The 25,566-nt window shown below is 40.4% G+C and overlaps 2 protein-coding genes across 2 annotated transcripts in view; one reads left to right on the plus strand and one right to left on the minus strand.

Annotated features, from left to right (window-relative positions):
- The window catches only part of Alk (ALK receptor tyrosine kinase), a 647,823-nt gene that overhangs the window by 419,107 nt on the left and 203,150 nt on the right, over positions 1 to 25,566 (plus strand). The gene's annotated exons all lie outside the window — the stretch shown is intronic.
- LOC107137384 (proteasome subunit beta type-1) lies at positions 21,713 to 23,354 on the minus strand. Its single transcript, XM_015479805.2, has one exon. The coding sequence runs from the start codon at positions 23,310 to 23,312 to the stop codon at positions 22,635 to 22,637; it is 678 nt and encodes a 225-aa protein (XP_015335291.1). The 5' UTR covers positions 23,313 to 23,354; the 3' UTR covers positions 21,713 to 22,634.

The raw sequence follows: 25,566 nt of genomic DNA on the forward strand, positions 1-25,566 counted from the left end.
TTTCCTTGTAAATGCCGAGGTATGACTATATTTTGGTTATAACTGTTTTGTTTAAGACCAAGCTGTCAAATTGACCTTGTTACTATCTATTGTTAAGTGTCAGCTGATTTTCCTCAGGGGTCACTCTTGAGAACTTGTGAGAAGCCTCTGGTGCCATCTGCCTGGATAGATCAGAGCCTTGTTGACCACATGGCTTTCCTTGGAAGCAACAGGGACATTTCCTTCTCCTCTTTGTAGCATGTGCACTGGTCAGTCTTCTATTCTCCAGGGTCTCAATGATCCCCCTGATCAGGAGGTCTTGTGGCCCAGAGTTTCATAGACCTCAGAGAAGTCCCCTTGTTCCCTGGGTTAAGTGATTCAGAGGGCAAGAGCTAAATGTTGGCTGTTTTTCTTGGCCCTTTTATTTCCTTAACTTTATTCTCCAAGTTTTGAGTTAAACATCCAGCAATTCAGTTTCACCAGTCTTAAAGGAAGAGACTGGGTTTTACCTTTATTGTCTATAACTTTACAGTTATTTACCCCTTCTATTTAATTGAGGTCATTTTAGTACTGAAAGTCAGGCTTACATCTTGTCTGTCCTATGAGTGATGGCATATTATCTCAAATTAACTCAGCTTGTTATATTGAAAGTTGTACTTTTTTTTTTTGTGAGGAATTAACTGATAATAGTTATAAAGTTTATGTGGAAAATACCACATAATGAAATTAATAAGAGTAAGAAAATTTTAGTTCATATAATAGCTATGAACCAAGAAACATAATTTTTATAATCCCAAATTTTTACTTCAAACTTTAGTTTGAAGAACACCAGCTTGGTAAAATGTTCGCCCAAAGTCTTAAAGACTTGATACTTGGAAGATATGAATATATTTAGTATGCAAAGGAGCCAATAACAGCACCACAATTACACCAATGTTCTTATATTAACCAAGTTTATCTTTTAAAGAAAAATTCAGAATCTGTAGTATGGTGTAATACTCTAAAATAATAGTNGGTCTATTCCCTAAAGACCTAAAAAGAGCATGCTACAGGGACACTGCTACATCGATGTTCATAGCAGCACAATTCACAATAGCAAGACTGTGGAACCAACCTAGATGCCCTTCAATAGATGAATGGATAAAAAAAATGTGGCATTTATACACAATGGAGTATTACTCTGCATTAAAAAATGACAAAATCATAGAATTTACAGGGAAATGGATGGCATTAGAGCAGATTATGCTAAGTGAAGCTAGCCAATCCCTAAAAAACAAATGCCAAATGTCTTCTTTGATATAAGGAGAGTAACTAAGAACAGAGTAGGGTCGAAGAGCATGAGAAGAAGATTAACATTAAATAGGGATGAGAGATGGGAGGGAAAGGGAGAGAGAAGGGAAATTGCATGGAAATGGAAGGAGACCCTCAGAGTTATACAAAAGTAGATACAAGAGGAAGTGAGGGGAAAGGGAAAAATAATACAAGGGGGACAAATGAATGTCAGTAGAGGGGGCAGAGAGAGAAGAGGCGAGGGGAGGGAAGGGGAGGGGGGATAGTAGAGGATAGGAAAGGCAGCAGAACACAACAGTCACTAGTATGGCAATATGTAAATCAATGGATGTGTAACTGATGTGATTCTGCAATCTGTATTTGGGGTAAAAATGGGAGCTCATAACCCACTTGAATCAAAGTGTGAAATATGATATATCAAGAATTATGTAATGTTTTGAACAACCAACAATAAAAAATTTAAAAATAAATAAATAAATAAATAAATGGAGTTGTGCAAACCTTAATTCCTTTAAGACTAGTTTCTCTAAATAACAAAACTTAAAAGGCACAAAAAATTTTCTTCATAGGTGAGAACAGATTAATGTTTTAAGAAATTTTTGTTACTTTAACACACAGAGGATTAAACTTTGGTTTATATCAGTACATTAACATTTGACCTTAGGAAAAAGGCCTTAAATAACTTTAACTGATTGTGCTAATTATATATAACCAATTTAATGGCACACAAACTTTTTGAAACCTACCTTCCATAAACCTTCTGTAACTTATTTAGACATTCTACAACTTTTTTGCTTTACCACACTGTTGAACCACGATGCAAAGAAAAGACCACCGACTCCAATTTTAAGTAAAATTAAGCAAGCTTATATTATATACACAAATTAAGCTGGCCATCAGCTGTCTCTCCAAATCCTGGGCTAGAGATCAGCACCCCAGATTTCCAGGAAAAGGTTTTTATAGCACAAAAAGTTGCAAAGGTGGGTGTCTTGAGAACTTACAGCTAACAGGATTTTGACAAGCATAATACAAAGGCAGGTGGTAGGTTAATGATCTACATGGCTTAACATTTCAAGGGAGGGAATAAATTCAGATCCCAACATCAGAATTTATGAGGTGCTGCTGAGGTTTCAGAGAGGGTTGTTATCTGGTCACGGGGAGCCAGGATTTATGAGGCACCAAAAGATTTTAGAGAGGGTTGTTATCTGGTCAAGGAAAGCCAGGCATGGATGAGTTCAAGGCACAGGCAGGAATTCCAAACAAGTTTAGAAATCTCAGTAATTTATAGTAAAACTGAAATTAACTTTTCATGGCTTTATGACAAGATGGCTCCCAATTGTCAGTTGAAATTACACTGGGTTCATCACGCACAAAGACTTTTTTATTCAGGAACATTTCTTTTTCCTTCTACTTTCCACACTAAAATATATTTCCATATCTAGAAACTCTTATCTCTTTCCTAGCTGTTGGCCCCTTTTTGTAGGGAATCTTAATCTGTCTGTGTTTGAGCCTCCCATTAGTTAATAAACTTTGCAGGAGGAGGAAGATCTGGTGACACCTGGAATAGAGGGTCAGAATTTAATCTAATTTACATTTTTGGCACAATTTGGCTTTCTTCTTTTTTTTAAACAAGGTCTGAGAAATCCTTATGCCTACACATGGGAACTTCAGACTATTTCCATCCTTTTTACAGAACAGGCTAAGCAGTAGAATGGTGTTAAAATTTGTATTTGCCTCTGATGGCTATGATTCTCTACTGGAGGGTTTGTATTGAGACCATTTTTTTTTTTTTTTTTTTGCAGCAGAAGAACTCTAGGGGTAAAGGCTAGAATAGAGAGTTTACACTTGCTGGGGGCCAAAGGAATCTCCAGAAAGTGAGGAGGACATTTTATGATTGTTAGACCCTTAACATCCTTTTCCCAGAGGAATCTAAGCCAAAGGTGAATTGAAAGGCTATGGGTATAAATCTCCCTTTTTGCAGTCAAAGAAGCTAGTGGAGCACACAGGAGCACAGAAACAACAATGGGGAGAATCCCTACAGGCTTGTAAAGGCTTAATATGCAAACAAAGGGAACAGAGGCATTTCCTTATGAATCAGTCCATGTCTCTCTCTTAACCCTGGAGCCTAAACAGCTAGAGTCCCATCGATGGGAAGAGGGGTGTGCTCCGGAGGACTGAGCATGGGAGAGTGCAGTATGGATCATACCAAGGTTGATGTGTTACTGGGGCATTTGCCCAGTGCCACTTGATTAACCAGTGCCACAGAATACCCCATAAGGTCAGTTGGAAGAGGAGGTGGAGGAAGAAATGCTTAAGATTCCCTAGGGAGTGGCCCAGGCCAGAATCTTGCAGTTGTTCCAACCCTTTGTCTCCAAAGGCTAACCGGGATTAGGGACACTGTCTACTAATACCAGATAAGGTAGTAAGAAACAGCTCTGGCAGAACCCAACATGCCTGACCTGCAGGACAGGTAATTAGGAATCACCTAGGTAGTGAATCCTGTCACCAGAGTCTTGTAGAATGGCAGTTTGCACTAACTGCATTTAGTTGGCCAATGAGTGCCCATTGTTGTCCTCCAGAAAGAAAGAGACAGCAAGGCGCACCTCAGAAAGATGCAGGGTGCAGAAATGCTTACTTTGGTGATGATTCCAGATGAGCCACCATCTGAAACTGGTCTTGAAAGTCAGGATCAGGTCCTTGTTCTTCCAGTGTTAAAGATTAAACACTGAGAAATGCCAAGGCAAGAGCAAAAGGTAAATTTAATTTAAGAAACAGCAGTGGGGGGAACTCCCCCAAAGAGCAAGGGGTCCAGAGCTGGTGCCTCAGGGAGTGGGGGTGTCTTGCACCTTTTATAGATTTCAGGTTTCCTTTCTTCTCCTGCTCCCTCTTTTCTCCCACCCTACATGATCAAAAGGGCAGGAAGAGAGCATCCAGGTACCTCTCCCTATTTTCCATATCTACCTGAAAGGGCAGGAAAGGAGCCCCCACTGGAGGTATTCATTAACCACTCCTTGCTAGGAGGAATAATTCCCAGGAGGCAGGGGACCTTGGCAATAGGTGGCAGAGGAAGGGGAAGTACCCTGGAGGTATTAGCATTTTATTTCCTTTTGAATCAGCTTCTATCTTCCTGCCCCAGTCATTCACTATCTGTGGGGACTATCTGTCCTTTGCCCCAGTCTCAGTAGGTCAGCCCATTTCTTCCTTCAGAAGCCCATGTGCCCATGGATGTGTGCCATGACCACCATCTCTTTGTTGTAAAGAGCCCTGGAGTTGGTCAGGACACCTGGGCTCTTGTTCTTGCTCCACCATTGGTAGAGTCCCATCCCTTCCCCAAGCCTCAGTTTATCTATTTGTAGAACAAGTATACCAAATTATGGGATTGATCATTAAAGGTCTACCTGCTTAAACATCCCATGACTTTCGAAGACTGATTCAACAAAACATTCTTTGCCAGGATTAATAAAAGGTGTTGCTTAATAGATGTCAGATAGCCTGATGAGGACTATAAAAGTATAATAATATAATTATAATGCACCAGTAAAAATGGCAAAAAAAATAAGTGCATAGCTGATAAGCTAGGAGATAAATTTCAGGTTCCCAAACATCCATATTTTTTTAAACATCTGGAAGGGTAACTGAAGTTTAAAATATTTTCCTGATTCTTGTGATGATATAAACAGCCTTTGGCCACCAGATTTTTCTAAGCCAAGGCAGGGACACTATTTGCACATTATTTTGCATGAAATGGGGTCATTTACATACATTTGCATAGAGCTTTCAAAAAGCTTTAATTCCAACTATGTCAAATAAAAACAAATTAGTGTAATCTACTGCCATTGTATGGCAGCTCAGCTTTGAGATCTGACCACCCCCACTCAGTGTGACCAAGGGTAAACACACAATAAAGTCTGAGAACAGGGAACTCTTTGGGACAGGGTGAAGTTGTGATCATCTGGACCATGTTCTGCAGTTCCCAAATCAAACCAAGCCCCATTGACATCCCTTACTTCATTAAAGCCTTAAAAAAAAATCCTGTGTGCTTGGTAGGGTTGGAATTGTGAGGAACTTTTTAGTCAGGGGATTAGAGAGATTAAGTAACTTGCTCAGTTACACACTAGTAAATGGTCATGCCTACATGTAAACCTCAGAATTCCAGATCCCAGCCTCTTGGACCTCAGAGAGTGGATGCTCAGAAAATTGATTCAGAGTTGCCTCCAGGAGAGGTAAAACGTTCCCACTTGCTGCAAATCCAGTGTCTCCTCTTTATACAGACCACACCACCATTGGAAGTGGTACAAAGGGGACCCCTGATGGTACAGGAACAGAGCCCCCCCCCCCCGCCTGTATGCATCTGGCCCTTAGTAATTGCCTTTTTATCATTTGAGACAGTTATTTGAAAGTTATGGTAATGGGGTGAAAATATAAGCAGCTTACAGTTTACTAGAACATTAATCCTCTGGGGATGATTTCTTTTCTCCTCTGTGCATCTCTGTGGGGCCTTCTCCATTGCATTAAGTGGAATTTATTTTTAGGCTTTTCTCCTTATGATCTACCATCACTGGTCCAACCTTGCCTAATGATAAGTGTCCACATTTGCTAAGACCTACAGAAAGGTTTCCAGTGCAGGTCCCCATAGAGGGCCTCTGGTCTGGAATAGGGTTATACAGCAGCAGCTCAGGGCTCCACAATGGAATCAGGCAGCGAACCATGGGCTGTTGAGCCAGGAGGAGCTAAATTGGAATTCTAGCTTCTCCATCTGTGATGACTTGACCTTGGCCTCTCCAATATTCAGTTTCTTCATCTTAAATGGCATTTATGCTTCTGCACCTCCTAGATACCCAAAGAGTTGCTTTAAGGCTAATTCTGAGAATCTGGGTGATTCTGGCCTAGACAGGCTTAGGCAGATCTGAGGGACCAGCTGCTGGGATGCAAAGGATGCTTCTAGGGTCCATTTATCCACCAGGAAAAGGAGGTTCAGTGCCTAGGGCCTCGTTTTCCAATACTTGTATGGTTTCAAGTAAACTTTACAATGTGTTATAAAATCAGAAGAAAAAAAAATGAATGCTGAGGTTGAATAAAATTATTTAATATGTAATATTAATTTATTTTTATTTATGCTCATGTAATTATAAATAGAATTTTTAATATGATTTTTGGATGAAGGGTCCCATGAAGGCAAAAGTGCTAGGGCCCCAAAGGTCATGAGGTAGCCTTGGGTGCTCCCGCCCAGTCTTCTGTGATCTCCAGTGCACCCATTCTTCATCTGCTCAGTGTTTATCTGCTCATTTGCAGATGTGCATTTGAATGGCCAGCTGTGGGTTGACCTATCCCCCAACCTCTCAAGAAACCTGGTGAGATTTCACCTTTCAGAGAAGGTCAGGTGTATCATGATGACCTTTGGTTTGTTAAGACTCAGTCGCTTGCCTGCCCCACATCTTGTTTGAGCCAGTGCTACTCCACAGTCCTCATTTTCCCCGTGTTGCTGCCCACAACACTCAACTACACAAGCTAAGCAACAGGAGAGGAAGGAGGGATACAGAACTGTCGGCCCACCCTAGACTCAGAGTCACATGGCCCCATCCAGAGCGTCACCCAGGAGCAGTTCTGGAAGGAAAACAAATATCTTAATGGCAATCACCTTGTTCTTCACTGTGGTTTATTTAGTATCAATGGTTAAGAAAATAGTAGAACCAATGACAAGGCACCATGTGACCTTTGGTGGCTTGAAATCTTTACCTGCAAGTGGGGCCCAATAAGAGCAGCCTCGTTAGAGCAATGGGGGAGAGGAGCAAAACTGCAGTTGAGAACGTGCAGGACACCCCCAAGAAGAGACATCCTGGCTAGGCTCAGGGTTATTATTAGCGTGATCATCAGTGAGCTCAAGATTCTCCGAGTACCCAGGGCAGAAGGACTTCCTGTGTTTACAGGGCTAAACAACAGCCTCTACTTCCTTCCTAAACCACCACCCATTAATTTCATCACTACTAAATGGGCCCTGATTTTCAGTTGTTCTCATTTTATACCCACAATCTGAAAGGCCAAGTGAGCCCAAGATTGGTTCTGTCTGGAGGCCAGCCCAATCACACTCGCCTCTGCAAGCCCGAGAGCTCAGAGAGGAGGAAACAGGAGCAAGGAGAGGAGTCAGCAGGAAAAATCGGACAGAGGCAAGTAAAGACGAAGAAGGGGACTACAAGAAAAGACACTTAAAAAGTGTCACAGGGACACTCAAGGTCTGTGTCCTCATCCTACATTCCATAGTGATCCTTTGAGCAGGACGCTCAGGAAGCACTCCCAGACCCCCTGAACCCTTGTCACATTGCAACCACCATGTGGCAAGTAACCAAGCCAGTGGTAGAGCCACGCTTTGGGTTAGCAGCAGAGGTCTCGGCAATGGAAGGGACCTTGGAATCATTTGTATAACATTGACTTTTTGCACGTGAAGAACATGAATCCCAGAAGCTTACGGCGCTTACTCTTCTAGGCTTACACAGGGAAGACAGCAGCATGAAACCCAGCTCTTTTGGGGCCAGCATTCATTCCACTTTGTGTGCACACAAACCACTCTCACTTGCTGGGGAGTCTGGGTGTGACTTCACTCTCAACATTTTACTTCTCCTTATGCCAACCAGGCCTGGAAAACAAGTACTAAAGGTGAGGCTCAGGGAGGCTTAGAGAGCCAGATCAAGATCACCCAGGTCGATGTAACAGAGCTGGTGTGAAACCAGACGCCCCACGCCCAGTCAGTGCGCTTCCCACCACCCCACACTGCCTCACAGTCAACTGACCAGTGCTCTGTGGTTTCGGCTATTAGGAAGAAGGCAGGATCCCCATCCATATTTATAGGAGAACTGCATTCATGCTTACAAGTCTCAACATTTTTAAAAATTTATCAGAGGAAAGAAAGTAACAATGGAGTTGATGGGCAATTTGTGTAATTAACACCCCAAAGCTCCTAGTACTATAAGGTTTTGGATTCAGTACATTCTCCCGACAGATGCTCTTTTTACTGGTCAAGTGGCATTATCATGAGGATTATAATGGAGGAGGAAAAAATGCCTGCCAGAGGAGAGTGGAGGGTAGGCATGATTTGGGCTTGTCATTAGTGATCCTAGGTATGCTTCAGTGTACCTATGAGACTGCTTCCTGCGAAGATTTGAATAATGAAGCCAGTGAGTTCCAGAGAAGGAGTTGGACATCTGTTTCTCAATTAGTGTTAATTTAGCTTGTTTGAAAATGATTTGTGCCTGTACAAGACAGCATAACTAAAAGTTGTTTTCTTTCCTAGGACCATAACTTTTTACTCGTCTCACAATGGGCCAGATGGATACATCAGAGGGGCGTTGCTGGGCTGCAGAGGAACGATGGATATTCCCGTTCCTGCCAATGTTTGAAAAGACACAGTTACCCCTTAATCTCGGTACAATCATAATATTCAAATCAAGGTCTTGAGAAATGCCCAGCCCCTTCTGAAACACAACTTAGATGCATATAATTGGCTCTCCTGTGGTTTTTATGCTAGGGCTGCTGTTGGGGTGGAATACACTGCTTTGGTTACGCCAGTTATTAAAGCATCAACATGTTTCCAGATTAGCAGAAAAATAGCCAGTGCTCCAAGTCCTACTAGTACCCCATAACTACCCCAGCTGCCCCACTCAGGGAGGCCTGGTAAGCCTTGATAAGGAGCTGCCAACCTGTCAGTTAGGCCCCAGGGTTCCTGCACGCCTGCCCACTCCTGCATGTCTCCTAGACACAGTGAGTCCTGCCCTGAAAAGAGAGATGGCATCCCTGACAGTTACGCTGGACCCCACCAGGTAAATGCCTCCTCCCAGGGAAACTGGGAGATGGGTTGCTAAATGATCTTAATATCACACTCTGTCTTATAGTTTCTTAGTGAGGTTCACAGGGAGACCAAGGCTGTTCAGAGGAGCCTGTGCAGGTATCATGCACTCTGTATTCTTGTTGGCTCTGATGTTGATATAGACAGGCCCAAAGAGTAGGTTCTGATCCTGGAGCAGGGCATGCCAGCACAGGGGCCCTATAGGACATTGCTGGAAGCTGACCACCCAGACCCTACCTGCAAAGGCAGGGTTGGTCAAGGGTCATGGGCCACAGAAGTCCATAGTTGATTTCTGAAGCTGAAGGCTCTTGATCTCAGGGTGCAGGGAGAAGCAAGAGTCAGAAAATCTGGGAAAGGCAAGAGGGAATGAGAAAGGGAAAACATCTAGATGGTTTTACTCCTCAAATGAGAGTTTGTGTGTCCACAAGGATCTGAGTTCTCTATGGTAATTTAAATGATATGTTTTCATTTTGATGATAATCTAAAGGAAAGACATTTTCTCCTCTACTCTTTGGGCTTATATTTTCAATCACTTTGGCACAAAAAAAAGGTATTTTACTTGCTGTGATACATGAGAAAAAGAAGTGAAGTGGACTTGGAGAGGGTTATGTCCTTGAAGGCCAAATGAGCCCAGGGGACCTTGGTAAGACAAGGGTTTGCAGCAGGTGGTATCCCCAAAACTCTTCATCACATATGCCATGTAATATGGGCATGTTAACCTGAAAAAAAAAATCAGTATTATTTTTCTAGGACTGCTGTTAACAAAGGCCCATGAACTGGATGGCTCATTCTCTCATGGTTCTGGAGACCAGAAGTCCAAAATCAAGGTGTGTCAGTCAGGCTATGCTCCCACTGAGACTCTGGATAGAGTCCTTCCTTACCTCTTCTAGCTTCCTATGGTGACTGTCAATCTTTGGTATTCCTTGACACTTTCAGCAGTGTCACTCCAATCTCTGCCCCTGTATCACATGACCTTCTCTGTGCATCTCTCCCATCCTTATCTGACCCCAGGCCTGTTGGATGAGGGCCAGCCCAGTGACCTCATCTGAACTTGGTTACATCTGCAGAAACCCTATATTCAGTTACATTCACAGGTGCCAGGGGTCAGGATTCCAATACATCCTTCTGGAAGACACAGAACCTGAGTAGGAGCATTCTATGCTCTGCTTAACCCATGAGTAGTGACATTGTTTCAGTAAATAGTGCCTTCCATCACGGCGAATTGATCTGTTCACTTGAACTATATGGTTTTGTACATTTATATTGACTTTGCATTAAGTAATTATTGGATTATTATTATTATTTGGGTTTAATTGTTATGCAAGAGCTATAATCATAGGGAGTTTATACTCACTCTTATCTTTTATGCTGCACATTTTAAAATAGCATTATGATACATAATTTGTCAGCTCAGGTAGCGCTTGTCAATTTTCCCCTGTTGTGTTTAGAGTAGCTGCATGTTATTTCAGTGCTAGAGTCCCTGGGGTCTAGATGAATTCCAGGTGTGAGAGAAGACTGTGCCTCTCCAAAACTTGTTTGTTTGAACAAATATGGTAAAAAGAGCTTACACGCTTTCAAGTGCCCTCAAGGCCGGCCGGTGTCTCCCTCATGACCAGCAAATACTCCAAGGTAAAGGTCAGGTTTTGAAATGGTTTGGAGCCAATGTCAGTTCTGAGACCATTAGAGCCCTCTACTCCCATGTCTCTGGTAGTAGGATCTGTGCCAGGGAGGGTTCAGATTCTGGGTTAGAGTCCCAGAGTCAGGGCTGGTCTGGAGAGAGCCCGCACTGTGGACCTCAGGCTCACTGTGTCTGAGCTTGCTATTACATATCCATGTCTGATAGGAGAGCTGCATGGCCTATAAGGGCAGGGACAGCATCTCAATGACAGGGGCCTCTCTTTTTTTCTTCTGCTCATTACATATGTTCAAACTAACAGATTCTCTGTAGCACCATTGTGATGGTTTGGATGTGACGTGTCCCCCAAAAGCTCTTGTTTGAGACAATGCAAGAAGGTTAGAGGAGAAATGGTTGGGTTATGAGAGTCTTAATCCAATTAGTGAATTGATCCCCTGATAGGGATTAACTGAGTAGTGACTGAAGGGTTAGGAGATGGGTCCTGGGGGGAGGTGTCTTTGGGGCATATATTTTGAACCTGGCAGGTGAGAGTCTCTCTCTCTCTCTCTCTCTCTCTCTCTCTCTCTCTCTCTCCTTCCCAATCATCATGTGAGCTGCTTCCCTCTGCCACATTCTTCTGTCATGATGTTCTGCCTCACCTTGGGCCCCAAGGAATGGAGCCAGCTGTCTATGGACTGAGAACTCTGAAACTGTGAGCCCTCAAATAAAGTCTTCCTCCTCTACAGTTGTTCTGGTCAGATCTTTCAGTCACAGAGTGAAAAAGCTGACTAAAACAACCGTGAACCTACATAGGATTTTAAAAACAGATGTATTTGGTGTAGGTAAGAGTGAAGAAAGAAGGGAGAAAAAAAATCAAAGGAGGAAGGTGGTGTGTGTGTGTGTGTGTGCGTGCGCGTGTGTTGCTGTGGATCAAACCCAGGGGCTTATGCCTACCATTGAGCCGCATCCCCAACCCTAGAGGAAGATCTTCAAGAGGAAAAGAAGTTTCCTTTTAATATATTTGTGCACCCACCAAGAATCTCTAAGAACCAAGACATAAAGAAAATAGAGTGAGTTGTTTCCACTACATAACAGGCCTCCCTTGGGGCAACCTCAGATGGTGAGCCCAGAGAACCCTACACCCTTTGATTCCTTAGAGGACACTACTTCAGTTAAATCCTTGGGTTGGTTACGGATTTGATCTTTTTTACATGCCTAAGTACTTTTCCCACTCCTGCTGAATTTTTTGTCCCATAAATCTTGGGGTGCATGCTTCCTGAATGGTTTAAGGAGAAATATTCCAGATCCATTTTCTCCTCTGGCTGGTCTGTGATCAAAGTGCACAGATGTTTCATAAAACTTAAAATGACCGAGCCATTTGCCTCAGGTGGCTAATCAAGCAGGTTTAAAGAATTCCAAGGTATCAAGGAACCACAAGTGCAGAGTGGAAATTGAATTGCGGTCACAGATATGGTTTGGCCATTAAAAGCTGGACTTGATGGGCTAATAGAGAGTTATCAGCTGATGAGCGAACATCAATATGATAGCAACAAAATTGGCCTCTGTTGAAAGGGGCTTTTCTCAAAGACCTCATGATACCAAGTAGAAGATGAACTCTTGATACCTGCCGTAGCTCAGTTAATAGCTTCAGCTAAATCAGATTAATTTAAAGGAGCTAATGAAAATGATGTAGGAGAAGAGTTTGGAGATAATAATTTGATGCTGAGATATCAACTGAAAAGTGATGACATTATAAAACCAGTCCCCTGGGGGAACAGGCAGAGAGAACTGGGAAATGATAAGAGTTCCTTCCTCCTTTGTCAGTCCACCAAGCCTCGCTCAGACAGGCACAGGTAGCAAAATTGATCAGCATTTAGCAGAGTATTAGTCTGGGTTTTCCTTTTTTCCTTTCTTTCTTTTTTCAGTTACTATAACAAAACACTTGAAACTGGGCAACTTTATACATAAAATGAGTTTATTTAGCTCACGGTTTTGAAGTCTGAAAATACGAGACCAGGCAGCTCCATTGGCTTGGCTTCTGATGAGGGCCTAACCACAGATGGCTTCAGGAATGTGTGAGGGAGCAAGAAAGCACATCATCAGACAGGAAGCCAGAGAGCAACTCAGTAGTCAAGCTCAGCCTATGTTATAAAAACTCACTCTCATAAGAACTAACTCAGGGTTCCCATGTTAATCCCTTCTGAGGGCAGGGTCCTTGTTAGCCCAAGGATCTCCAACTGAAAGGCCCTACCTCTTAAAAGTCCTACCACCTCTCACACGGCCACACTGAAGACAGTGCTGCCAACAAATGACAACTTGGGGGACAAGCCACAGCTAAACACAGCAAACTGTAAGATTCAGACTACATTTTTCCTGCGTCACTATGAAAAGTTCTCTATTCTGCCTTTGCGTTTTCCTGTCGTTTGTTTCTTCCCGTCAGGTTTTGGACCAACGTTACATTCAAAGTCAAATCTTAGCATTATCAAGCCCATATCTTACACAAAAAATAAAGATACCAAAGATGAAGGGGGAAAATTCCAAGGTTAACAGGTGGGAAGAAAGAACCTTATTGACCAATTGAAACCTACATTTGCTACTTTCAGGCTCAAAGCTGCCCATGTTTGTATAACCGACTGTTCCAAACCAGCTCCTCAACAGCACTGGCTAGAGAGAGAAGCTTGGGTTGCCCTTGGAGTCAAATTGACCTGATTTTAAGTCTTAGCTCCAGCTTTTATTACCACTGTTTTCTTTGAATAGACTTCATAAAACATTTCCAAACTTCTGTACAGTGTTTAAAAAAAAATTGAAGCTAAGTGAGAACATGGACATGGCACTGCACTGGAACGTCGAAGTCTTTTTGATGTCATGCTATTCTCAATTATCTTCTTATTCATGGCATCTAGTAGGGAAATCTCTGATAGGTGTATAAAGACGTTTCTCTTGAACTAGAACAGTGGATCTCGGTGGTGAAGACTCCTATGAGTTTTTAGAAGTAAGCTTTGAAGTTCCAGATTGGAGGTTAATGATTTCTCAAGAATTTGATCGTTTGAGTACTGGGGACACAGTAGGCTTAATACATAGTTTGTGTTATGAATGAATACCGGGTGGTAGAGGCTCTATTTGTTGATTGGTTCATTTTCACTTTGTTTTAGGTCAAAGGAAAAAAAAGTCTATTGGTAGTCATGCTAATGGTCCTCTAAATTGGGAGGTCCCAAGGCTTTGCTGGATATAGGTCTGGTGTTTTCTTGAACTGAACTAGCTGAACATCCTAGAAGATCTAAGTGCCTAAAATAATGGTGAGACCTTAGGCAATCCAATTCTCTAGGTCTCAGTTTCCTTATCTATAAAATGACAGCTTTGAGCTAGAAGATCTCCATTATTCCTTTCAAGTCTAATGATCTGTGATCCAAAATTGACTGTTCTTTTGCAAATGGATCCCCCACTGACCTAAAAGCACAATTGCCTCCTCATTCAACCATGAAACCAGCGATGTCCATTAGATTTGGAAGGCAAGCCTCTGTTGTAAGTGATATGGGTTGAAGGGCTGATCAATGCCTTTCCTTTGTGGTTAAGTGTTATTTTGATAAATATCTATCTTATGAATTTTAATCATGTGGGTTGTCGGCGCTCCTCACGCTCTCAAGACCAAACCACTGTTATTACTTATTGACTGATTAAGAACCAGGTCAAAGAAACAAGCCCCAAACTTGGCAGCTGCAATATTTATGATGCCACTTGAGTTGCTTCCAAGTCACGCACGCTGTATTCAGGAAGAAACACATTACAGCAAGCCAGGACTTAAATTGATGAACATGTTTCCATTTTAACCATGCAAATCATTCATCAGAGAGCAATCAATATGAATTTGATATTTTTAGGCGACAAACCAGGGGTGAGCGTGGGTCTCTGGACTAATTCTGCTGTCTCAACTTTCATAAAGGGAATGAGCTATCCCCCAATATCCTACACTAGCTCGTTCCCATTTCATTAGGCCATTATGCTCCACTGTCCTCTTTTTAAAGGACAGGGGGCCTCTTTGGAGTGTGTCACACAAATATATAAGGTTGAGATTAGGAGTTTGAAATTATGCAACTGAAAACTTTATGCATTTCCTTTTCAACCAGAGATGATACAATAGGGATTCTGTATAAGTGTGAGCCATCAAATCAGGAGGAAGGTGTCTTTCATAAAACTCTGGGCAAAATCAGCATCCCTGTGTGCATGCCTTCGTCATACTTTGCCTCTCCTCTATGAAATCTCATTGACTAGTTTCCAGCTATTGGGAAGTTAGGTTCAAAGAAACTCAGAGTTTTAAAATACCTTGTTGTAGATATTCAATTAAAGTTGGTCTAAGGAATCCAGAAAGTTATGATTGAAGGCAGGATGAGGTGTGATGTTATGGATGGGGAAGCCAGTGGGGTTACATTGCCTTGGTGGATAAAAAGTAAAGAGATGTATTCTCTTGTAACCTTCAGCAAAAGAGTGAAACCCATCAATTAGTGATCAAGCACTTCTAGGTACCTGCTTTGAGCAAGCACTTGGGGTGAAAATTTGTTCACATTTTGTATTCTCTCAGATATAGTATCAAGTCTCCTAACCCTGAGCTCATGATTCCTCATCAAAGCCCTCTAGAATCTTGCTACACCAAGTGTGATCAACAACAGGGTTACCTAGGAGCTTGTTAAAAACACAGAATCTCCAGCCCCTCCCCAGAACTACTAAATTGAAATCTGAATTTTAACAAAATCCTCCTGCCACTCACCTTAAGGTTTGAGATGCACTGCTGCAGATGACAGGGGTCTAAGAACCAATCAGACAATCAAAGAGTACTCACAGGGGTCATTCACTATTGTCATAGTAGCCCCTTATTGGCACTGAACATTGGCCGGTCGTTTGGAAATAAATTAGAGATTCTCTCTAAGGGTCCTAAAAAAATTTTGTTGTTGGGTGATTATATTCAATTATGGATGGTATAGCCAGGAAGGATTTTACTGACTAGCTATATCCTCCCCATGAAGATAAGGAAACTTCCAGCAGGGAGAATGATCAATGGTTCATAGCTAGTAAACAGCAGAGCTGGGGCTAGAACTGGGGTTTCTGAACTTATTATCTAGTGCTTATTCACCTCCACTTCATTGAAAAATGAAGACAGGAGCTGAAGGGCATGTCTGGATGAATCACTTACAAATCAATTGTTGTGCAATGCTTCAGATCAGTCAGTAAAAAATGGCTACATCTAATTTTCCATTGGATGATCCATTGCCTAGAGTCAAATTCTCAAGGGGAGAAAATGGAATCATAGGAACATGGCCAGTTTATACCGTAGGAGTCCCATAGATAGTCAGGGGCAGGATGGAAGTTGAATCATCACATAAATAACCTAGTTATCGTGCAGATCTGAGGTTAATCATCCCCTGACAATCCTGAGGCATAGGTGCCCAAAAGAGGTCTGCCTGTAAGCTAGGCCTCAAGGATGGAGGGAGTCTCCTCAGAGTTCCTTTTGTGCTGGAACGCCCTTCCTCAAGTCCCATCTTTCAAAGCTCAGCTAAAGTGCTGGGAATGGAATGGAATGAGATAATCTTTCCTCTACTGACCAGGGAGCTCCTAAAGACAGACGGTGCATCTGATTCATATCTGGGTCCCCAAAGTGCCTAGTACGTAGTAGGCCTTCAATCCTATCTGTTTGATGGAATGTTTGTCAATTATAATTCTCAGATGGACTCAGCTTCTATCACAAAAATGACTGCAGGAGATTCAGGGCCATCAATTCGGCTGACAGATACAGTCCTTCCTGAACACCTCCAAAATCCCTGTTGCTGTTCTAGTTTACACTTAGCAATGCTACAAATTCCTCTTACCCTGACCTCCACTGAGCACAAAGAAAATTTAACCAAACTGATTTGTCATTCCTTATGTGCCTTGAATAAGTCATTATAAATAAAAATAAATAAAAATAAATCACTTCAGTGATTTTTATTTGCGATTTGGTTTTAGCTAAAATTCAGAGTCAGGCAGCTACAAAAGTCAAGAAGATTGACTCCCATCTCCTACTTAATCCATTAGCCTGAAAGTTCCGGCTTACACACTTACACCCTGCTGTCTTCAGACACAGACTAAATACACATTAATGAATCTTAGGGGACACAACCTGAGAGCATGGTATCTTCCCATATTAATCATTTGGTTTGATTTTCCAGTCTCCCAAGTCCCCTTCGTGGCCTGTATCAGAAATCATTTAATTGAATCACCTAAATCAATTTTCCTTTCCTTTCAGCTAGCATATTGTTGTCCTTTCTGGCTTCCAGCCTGTGCTGATCCTCCAGGGTCTGCAATCTCCAAAGTTCTCTTTCATGGAAAGGATTGTTTCTAAGAACTCTTACTCTAATCCCTGGGTCAGAGAAAAAAGGCTTCCTTTCCTGTGCAGTGCAACCTCCTCCTCTTCACCTTGCATTTCCACCCAGCTGCATTCAGTCTGGAATGCTGATGGACTGGACCAGGACTGCCCTGGCTCAGATATCTTCCTCCTGAGGTTCCCAGTCAAGGTACCTGACACAGGGGATGAGTGGGATGGCCCAACAAAGGGAGTGCATGGGGACCCGTGTGCAAGTAGTGGCCTGTGCCTTGCCTCGTTCATTTCTCTATCCATTTAAAGGGTGATCATTAATTGCTCTCTTTGTGCCAAGCCATAAGCACTGTCACACTCTGGGTGTACCCATGGATTCCATTTTATGTCCACAATGGAATTAGTAGCTGTACCTTATTTGGTTTTGTAGGAGTTGCTCTAGGGCAAAGGTTGGCACACTGTGGCTTGTGTAAATCAGCCACCTGTTTTTGTGAGTAAGATTTTATTGGAACACAGTCATACTTACCTGTGACACATTTTCTGTGATTCTTCTCTTGTGACAATGGCTAAATTGCATAGTCATACTAGGGAGAATGACCTTTTGTGGAAAAGTTTCCCCACCATTGCATTATAACATTCTTTGTACGTTTTAAAATTTGATTGTTTTTAACTATGGAGTTGTACTTCTTTATGTATTATTGATACCAGTTTTATCAGATATAGTTTCTCCCATTCTGTGGATTGGCTTTTCACCTTCCTAATGATATACTTTGAAACACCAAAGTTCCAAATTTTGATGAAATCCTATTTTTCAATTTTTTTTCTTTTGTTGCTTATGCTCTTTGTTACATACCTAAGAATTCATTGCCAAATCTAAGGTCATGAAAATTTGTTCCTGTTTTCTTCTAAGTTTTAACTTTTACATTTAAGTTTTGACAATTTTGAATTAATGTTTGTATACAATATGAGGTAGGAGTCTGATTTTATTTTATTTCACTGAATATCCAATTGACCCAGCAACTTTTTTTATTTTGAAAGTCTATTGTATTGTCTTGGTATCTTCTCAAAAATCAATCAACCATAAATGTGAATGTTTATTTCCATTCTATTCCATTGATTTGTGGATTCATTCTTATGCTAGATACACATTGTCTTGAATATAGTAAGCTTTGAAATTAAGAATTATGAATCTTCCTACTCTGCTCTTTTTATTGAAGACTATTTTGTCTAACAGGGTCTCTAATAATTCCACATGAATTTTAGAATCAGCTTCTACCAAAGAATCATCTGGGATACTAATGTAGATTTCATTTAATCCCCCCCTCTCTCTATATATAAAATCCCCATAAGTATGCATATATATAAATAAACTATTTCTATTCTAAGCATTAAATATTTGGATCTGTAAACATGGAATATTTTTCATTACTGAGGTCTTCAATTTCTTTCAACAATGTTAGAAAACAATATGGATTTTCAGAATCTAAGCCTTAATCAGCTTTCTGTTACTGTAACAAATAACTGAGAGAAAAGGGTTATTTTGGTTCATAGCTTTTGTGCCTTCAGTCCTTGATGAGTTGACCCCAATGATTTTGTGCCTGTGACAGGACAACATATCATGGTGGGGAGTGGATGGCAAAGCAAACCATTCACCTAATGGCTGGAAAGTGAAAAAGAGGAAGAGGAAGAGACTGGGGTGCCATTATGCCCTTAAAGGGCATGTCCCAGTAACCAGAAGACATCCCCCTAGGTCACATCTCTTAAAGGTTCCATGACCTCACAAGAGCACCAAGCTGGGGACTAAGCCCTTAACACGTGGGCCTTTGAGGGACACTAAGGCCAAAGAGTAATGATAAGTTTTGCATTTCTGTAAAATTTTATTTCTAGCTATTTTATTTTTTGATACTATTATAAATAGAATTATTTTTTAATTTCACTCATAGATTGTACATTGCAACTGTATAGAAATACTAACTGATTATTTTATTCTGAAAACTTGCTAAATTTGTTTATTCTCATAGTTTTCAGTAAGTTCTTTGGGATTTTTAAATATACAATATCATGTCATTTACAAAGAGAGAGAAAGCTATCCTTCCTTTCCAGTTTGGATGTCTTCTATTTCTTTTTTCTTGCCTAATTGTCCTGGCTAGAACTTCTAGGACAATGTTGAATAGAAATGGCATAAATTAATACCCTTGTCTTTTTCCTGTTGTTAGAGGAAAGCACTGAGTCTTTCATGACTAAGTGTGATGTTGGCTGTAGATACTCTTCATTAGCTTGAGGACGCTCTCTTCTATTGCTTTTTGTTACATATTCTATCATGAAGGAGTATTGGATTTTGTCAGATGGTCTTTCTGTGCCTATCAAGGTGATTCATGATTTTGTTTTTTATTCTACTGACTTTGTATATTACATTAATTGGTTTTCAGATATGAAACCATCTTGCAATAAATTCCACGTGGTCTCAGAGTATGTAATTCTTTTTATATCTTGCTGGATTAAATGTTCTATGATTTTGTTGAGGTTACTTGTGTCTATATCCAGAAGACTTCTTGGTCTGTTGTTTTCTTGTGATACTGTCCTGATTTTTGGCATAAGGGTCATTTTAGTCTCATATATGAACACACAAGTGTTCCTTCCTCTTCTATTTTTTTTTTTGGAAGAGTTTGAAAAATTTGTATTACTTCTTTAGATATTTGGAAGTATTCAGCAATAAAGACATATAGACCTGGAATTTTCTTTACATTTATTTTTAAAAATCATTAATTTAATCTCATTAGTTGTTATATCTATTCTATTTCCTCTTAAGTCAGTTTCAGTAATTTCTGTCTACCTAGGAATTTGTCTATTACATCAAAGTCATAATTTATTGACATGCAGTCTTCTAATTGTATTATAATCTTTTTGTTTCTATAAATTTGGTGACAATATCCTGTCTTTCATTGCTGATTTTAGTGAATCAAATACCTTTCATTCTTGGTCAGTCTAGCTGTGGGTTTATCAATTTTGTTGATATTTGCAAAAAAAAAAAAATTGCTTTTGTAGAATTTTCTCTTTTTTTTTCCTATTTTCTATTTGATTAATTTTTGCTCTAATCTGATCTAATCTTCATTATTTCCTTTCTATGACTGATTTATATTTATTTATTGATTGATTGGTGTTGTAAGGTGGGTGGTAAGGTTGTTGATTTGAGACTTTTCTTTTTAATACAGGCATCTGATCTTTAAATTTCTCTCTACGTCCTGCTTTATCTGCTTCCACTAAAGTTTGGAATATTTTATCTTTATTTTTATTCAATAAAAAAATATTTTTTTAATTTTCCTTGTGAGTTTTCTTTGACCCATGGCTCATTAAATATTTCCACATATTTGTGATTTCCCCAGGCATGTTTCTGTTATTAATTTTTAATTTTATCCTATTGTAGTCAGAGAAAATAATTGTTATTATTTCAATCCTTTTAAATTCATTTAGCCTTTTTTTATGGTCCAGAATATGTTTTATCCCAGAGAATGTTTAAAATGCATTTGAGAATAATTTGTTTTTACATAGAAAGCATATAGATGGATCTTGATTCTCTCCCCACCCCATCCCACACACATACTCATACATAATTTGATAATCTCTTTTTTACCATTTGTTCTATTCACTTTTAATGTTATTGATATACCTAGTTTTATATCTGCCATTTTGTCAATTTTCCCCATGTTTCTGATGACTTTTTATTCTTCTTTTTATCCCATACTTTCTTCTTTTTTTAAGTTAATATTTTCTAGAATAACATTTTTTTTTGTTATATAAAGATGAAAATTATGTATTTTGCATGTAAGTCCACTGTTCTTAACTGTGATCTTGAATGCTGATATCAGGTGCCAACCTGAAAGTTTAACGGGAATCTGCAGGGCTGGCAAAGCACTGCTCTGTGTAGGCTGGGTATGGAAGAGCCACCATGGATGCAGGCGCACCATCCTATGGGGCCCTGAGGGAACAAGAAGGCGGCAAGGGGAAATATGCCTCTCCGGGGCTGGAACGTCAGACTCCCAAGCTCTCAGGCTTTCAGATGGACTGGGTGAGCTTGGCGCCCCAGCCTTCTCCAGCATGCAAAATGCCTATTGTGGGACTTTCCCAGGCTCTGTAACCAAGTGCCAGTTACCCTAGTAAGTCTCCATGTACATCCATCCCACTGCTCTGTCTCTCTGGAGAGCTACAATATGATGGAAGAGAAATGCAAACAAAACCTTCCTGCTGTATGCCAGTACTTGTGCAGACCAGTCCAGACCTGTTTGTAGGTTGAATGTTTATAATATGCATCTACCAAGAGTTTTTGGTAATCTGAATCAAATTCTATTTAGCAAAAGGTAAAATAAATGAAACTGGTTCCTAATATCAACCAACATTGTAAAAACCCCATCACACCATAGGCTGTCACAGCACCTATGTTAACTGCACAGTAAAACTGTTCAACAACTGGGTGGGTGCAGTGTTGCAGCCTGTAATCCCAGCAATCTGGGAGACCGAGGCAGGAGGATTACAGGTTTAAGGCCAACCTCTACAACTAAGGAAGGCCCTGTCTCAAAGAATATCAAGGGCTGGGGGATGTATGGGTTCAATCCTCAGTACCAAAACAATAATAAAAAACCAAACCACCAAATAAAAACAAAGTTAAAATGCACTTTACAGTTCTTAGACAAAAAAGTCTTTAGCTCTATCAAAACCTAGGGTCCTCTCTCTCTTTGTGATACTGGGATTCTAGGTTTGGGCCTGTGGCATGCTAGGCAAGCATTCCACCACTTACCTCTACCCGAGCCTTCTCTCTATTGTAACATTACCAAAGCACTTGTGAGACTACTCCAAAATTGCCTTCTACTATTTGGGATTACTATTTAAAGTTTTTATAATTATTAGCCAAATAGTTATTTAATAAGATCTGGGGTTAAAAAAAAAAAAAAATTATCCCAGATTTCTGGCTAAAGCCTGCGTAAAAGGCTTCTCACTTTTACAATTTTTAAGAAATTCTGGTTCAAGACTTTTTTTTTTTTTTTTTTTTACAGCACAGCTTTCTCAGATTGCCTGCTTAATAGTCCCAGGCATGAAAATTTTAAGCTATATCACTTTATATACATTGAAGTTTTAATAAAACCCTGATAAACAACATCCCTTCTGGGCAGTTTAAATATCCCTACAAGGGCTGGGGATGTAGCCTAGAGGTAGAGTGCTTGCCTTGCATGCATGAGGACTTGGGGTCAATCCCCAGCACTGCAAAAAAAAAAAAAAGTGTCTTAAAAGTTCCTTCAGGTGAGTGGGTAAACTAAATAAACACCAAGAGCCCAGTTCCTTAGATAAGCTAGCCAATAAGATAGATTTCTCCAAATTCCTTGCTGATAAATATGAGGGAAAATTCAGCAACACCTCTGGATGACAGGCAATTGTGGGGAGAATGAAGAAAATGAAAGAAGAAATTCTACTTTCTAAATCTGTCTCCTTAGATAAAGCACATTTTAACAGAACAGGTACTTTAGGGTTCTTTCACAATAAAAAGACCTTGCCCAACAGCCCCCAGGGACAGCCCATCATCAGTCCTTCCGCAGGGGAACAGTCTCCTCCCGGATTCCCTCTTTGGTCACAATGCAGATCCTGAGGGCATCCCCGGTGTATACGTCCCTCTCAGCTGCAGAAATGAAGACATCTTTCACCAGCCTCATGGCTCTGTCCAAAGACAATGGCACATGCTCCACATTCTGCATGTTCTTGAAACCAACCTGGTTGTCGAGCAGGGGCTGCAGCATAGCACTTGCTGAGCCTCCAGCCTTGAAGGAGTCTCTCTGGTAGGAGCCTACTGGGTCAAAGCTGTACACAGCTCCTTTTCCTTCTTCATCAAGTCCACCGATGATGTTGTAGACATAGTATGGGAAGAAGCGCCTTGAGTACAGGCTGGTAGACAGCATCGCAGCAATGGCCCCCGTTGTCATGGCCTTATTATTGGAATGCTTGTACATCTTCAGTCTTGCTTCAATAATCTTTGTCAGGGTAAGGCAGTCTCCATGAAAACCGCTACATCCAATGACTGTTTTGTCTGGTAACTTGTAACATTTGGGGCTGTCCCGAGTGTGAATAGAAAAGCCTTCACTGAGCCGAGTGTCAGAAGCAACAATCGAAAAGTCTTCACCAGCAATTGCCAATACAGTACCTCCGTTGAAGGCGTAGGGCGAGAAGCGCAGCCGCCAGGGACCCGCGGCACCCAGCGCCTCCATCTCCGGCTGCCCGCCGCAACCCCAGGGCGAGACTGCCTAGAATAACATTTTAATTTATTGATGATTTTTCCATAATCATTTGAATTATTTTCTTAATAGTTGCTCTAGGATTTACCATATACATCTTCATTTATCAGAATCTACTTTAGATTTATATTAACTTCATTCCTGTGAAATTCAAAAACATCACTCTCTTATAGCTCTATTCTCCTTCACTTTTTACTACTATTATTGTTATGCATATTCAACTATATATATTACAAACCCTACAATAAGTCCATTGTTATAACTATACTTTATGTGATTTTTATGTCCTTTAAATAAGTTGGGAGAGAAAAGAGGAGAGCGAATAAGTATATATTTATAGTGTTACTTATATTACGTTTCTTATTTACCATTTCTCTTAATTAGTTTCTGTGGATTATAATTGCTATCTTGTGTCATTTCCTTATTCCAATACAGCCTTGCTGACTCTCATCTTTGTGTTGTTATTATCAAATATATTATATTCCCATATGTTATCTCAACAACAAAATTATGAACATATTCTTTTATGTGACTGCTTTTAAAATTCATTAAAAGAAGTAAGGAGAGGGGCTGGGGTTGTAGCTCAGCGGCAGAGCACTTGCCTTGCACATGTGAGGCACTGGGTTCAATCCTCAGCACCACATGAAAATAAATAAAATAAAGATAGTGTGTCTATATCAAAAAAGATCTTTAAAAAAAAGTAGTAGTAAGGAGGAAAAGTTCTTTTACTAGTATTCTTTGTTTTTCGTGCCTATGTGTGGAATCATTATCTGATGTTACTTTCTTTTGGCCTGTAGAAATTCCTTCAGTATTTCTTGGAATGCAGGTCTTCTTGCAACTATTTTTGTTGATCTGGGAATGTTTTTATTTAACCTTAATTTTTCAAAGATAGTTTGACTAGATATATGATTCTTGGTTGACAGAATTGTTGCTTTTTTCCCCCCCCAGAACTTTGAATATAATTCCATTGCTTATTGACCTTCATTGTTTCTGATGAGAAGACAGCTGTTAATCTTACTGGGATTGCTTTGTAATTGTAGAGTCATTTTTTTTCTTGATGCTTTCAAGATTTTCTTTTTTTAAAAAAAATATTTTTTTAGTTGTTAATAGACCTTTATTTTATTTATTAATATGTGGTGCTGAGAATCGAACCCAGTGCCTCACACATGCTAGGCAAGTGCGCTACCGCTGAGCCACAGCCACAGCTCAAGATTTTCTTTTCATATTTTTCTTTCATTATTTTTTACTATGAATCTGTGTTTGGATATTATGAGTCATATTATGTCTCCCAAAAAGATATGTTAAAGTCCTGACCCCCCAGTACCTATGTGTATGTGACCTTATTTGACTTTAGTGAAGTATGGTTTTTTCACAGTTAAAGCTTTTAATGTCATACTTCAGAGGACACAGCCTTGGGCATATGTAGTCATCTAGAATGACAGTAGTTTCAACTGAGTTTCTTTGTTTATTTCCCTGATCTCTGTTAAACTGTCTGCTTCTGTTGGCATCACACCCAGCTGTTGGTGTCCACAAATTGTCAGCTGATTGTTCCATAGTCTTTGGCAAAGTTTTGTATTGCTACAAAGTCTGGTCCAATTAAATGTGAGTCCCTTTGAAAGAGTAGTTTTCAAGGCCAGTGTTTGAAGGTGAATTTTTTTTTTTCCGGTTTTAATTTTCCCTTACCTCAAGATACTTTTCAGCTGTTTCATTCTGTGGGTCTCTTTGGTAGAAATAGCTAACCTACTATTTAGATCTTTGCTCTGAAATCTCTCTGTTAGTTAATGTTGGGGCCCAAAACCCAAGAATTTACAGTCTCTTCCTGATTTCTTACCAAAAAAATCACCATCATTTTTAATAGCATCATTAGGCTTGAATTTATTCATAATGTTTCAAATAAGTTCATTTCCTTTGGGGAAATCTTTCTTTTCGTGGTCTGCTTCTTTTCCTATGCAAAATCTGAATCATAGCTCTGGGGCTAGAGGCAGAGGGTTATGGTCCACTTTTCTTGGAGTAACACCTTGCTTTTGGGGTATTTAGATTATCTTCTCAGCTTGTCTCTTTCATCTTGGAAACTTCTTCCTACACATGTGCTGTGGTGATGTTATACCAGGGCTTCAGTATTCTCTACATGCCTTGCTCAAGGTAGAAGCTTCACCCTGTGGATGGAGAGCCAGGAAGAGTTAAGGAGGCTTGGCCTCTCCTGAAATGTAGTGACTGCCATAGTAAC

Source organism: Marmota marmota, unplaced genomic scaffold (assembly GCF_001458135.2).
Source record: "Marmota marmota marmota unplaced genomic scaffold, marMar, whole genome shotgun sequence".
Classification (NCBI taxonomy): domain Eukaryota; kingdom Metazoa; phylum Chordata; class Mammalia; order Rodentia; family Sciuridae; genus Marmota; species Marmota marmota.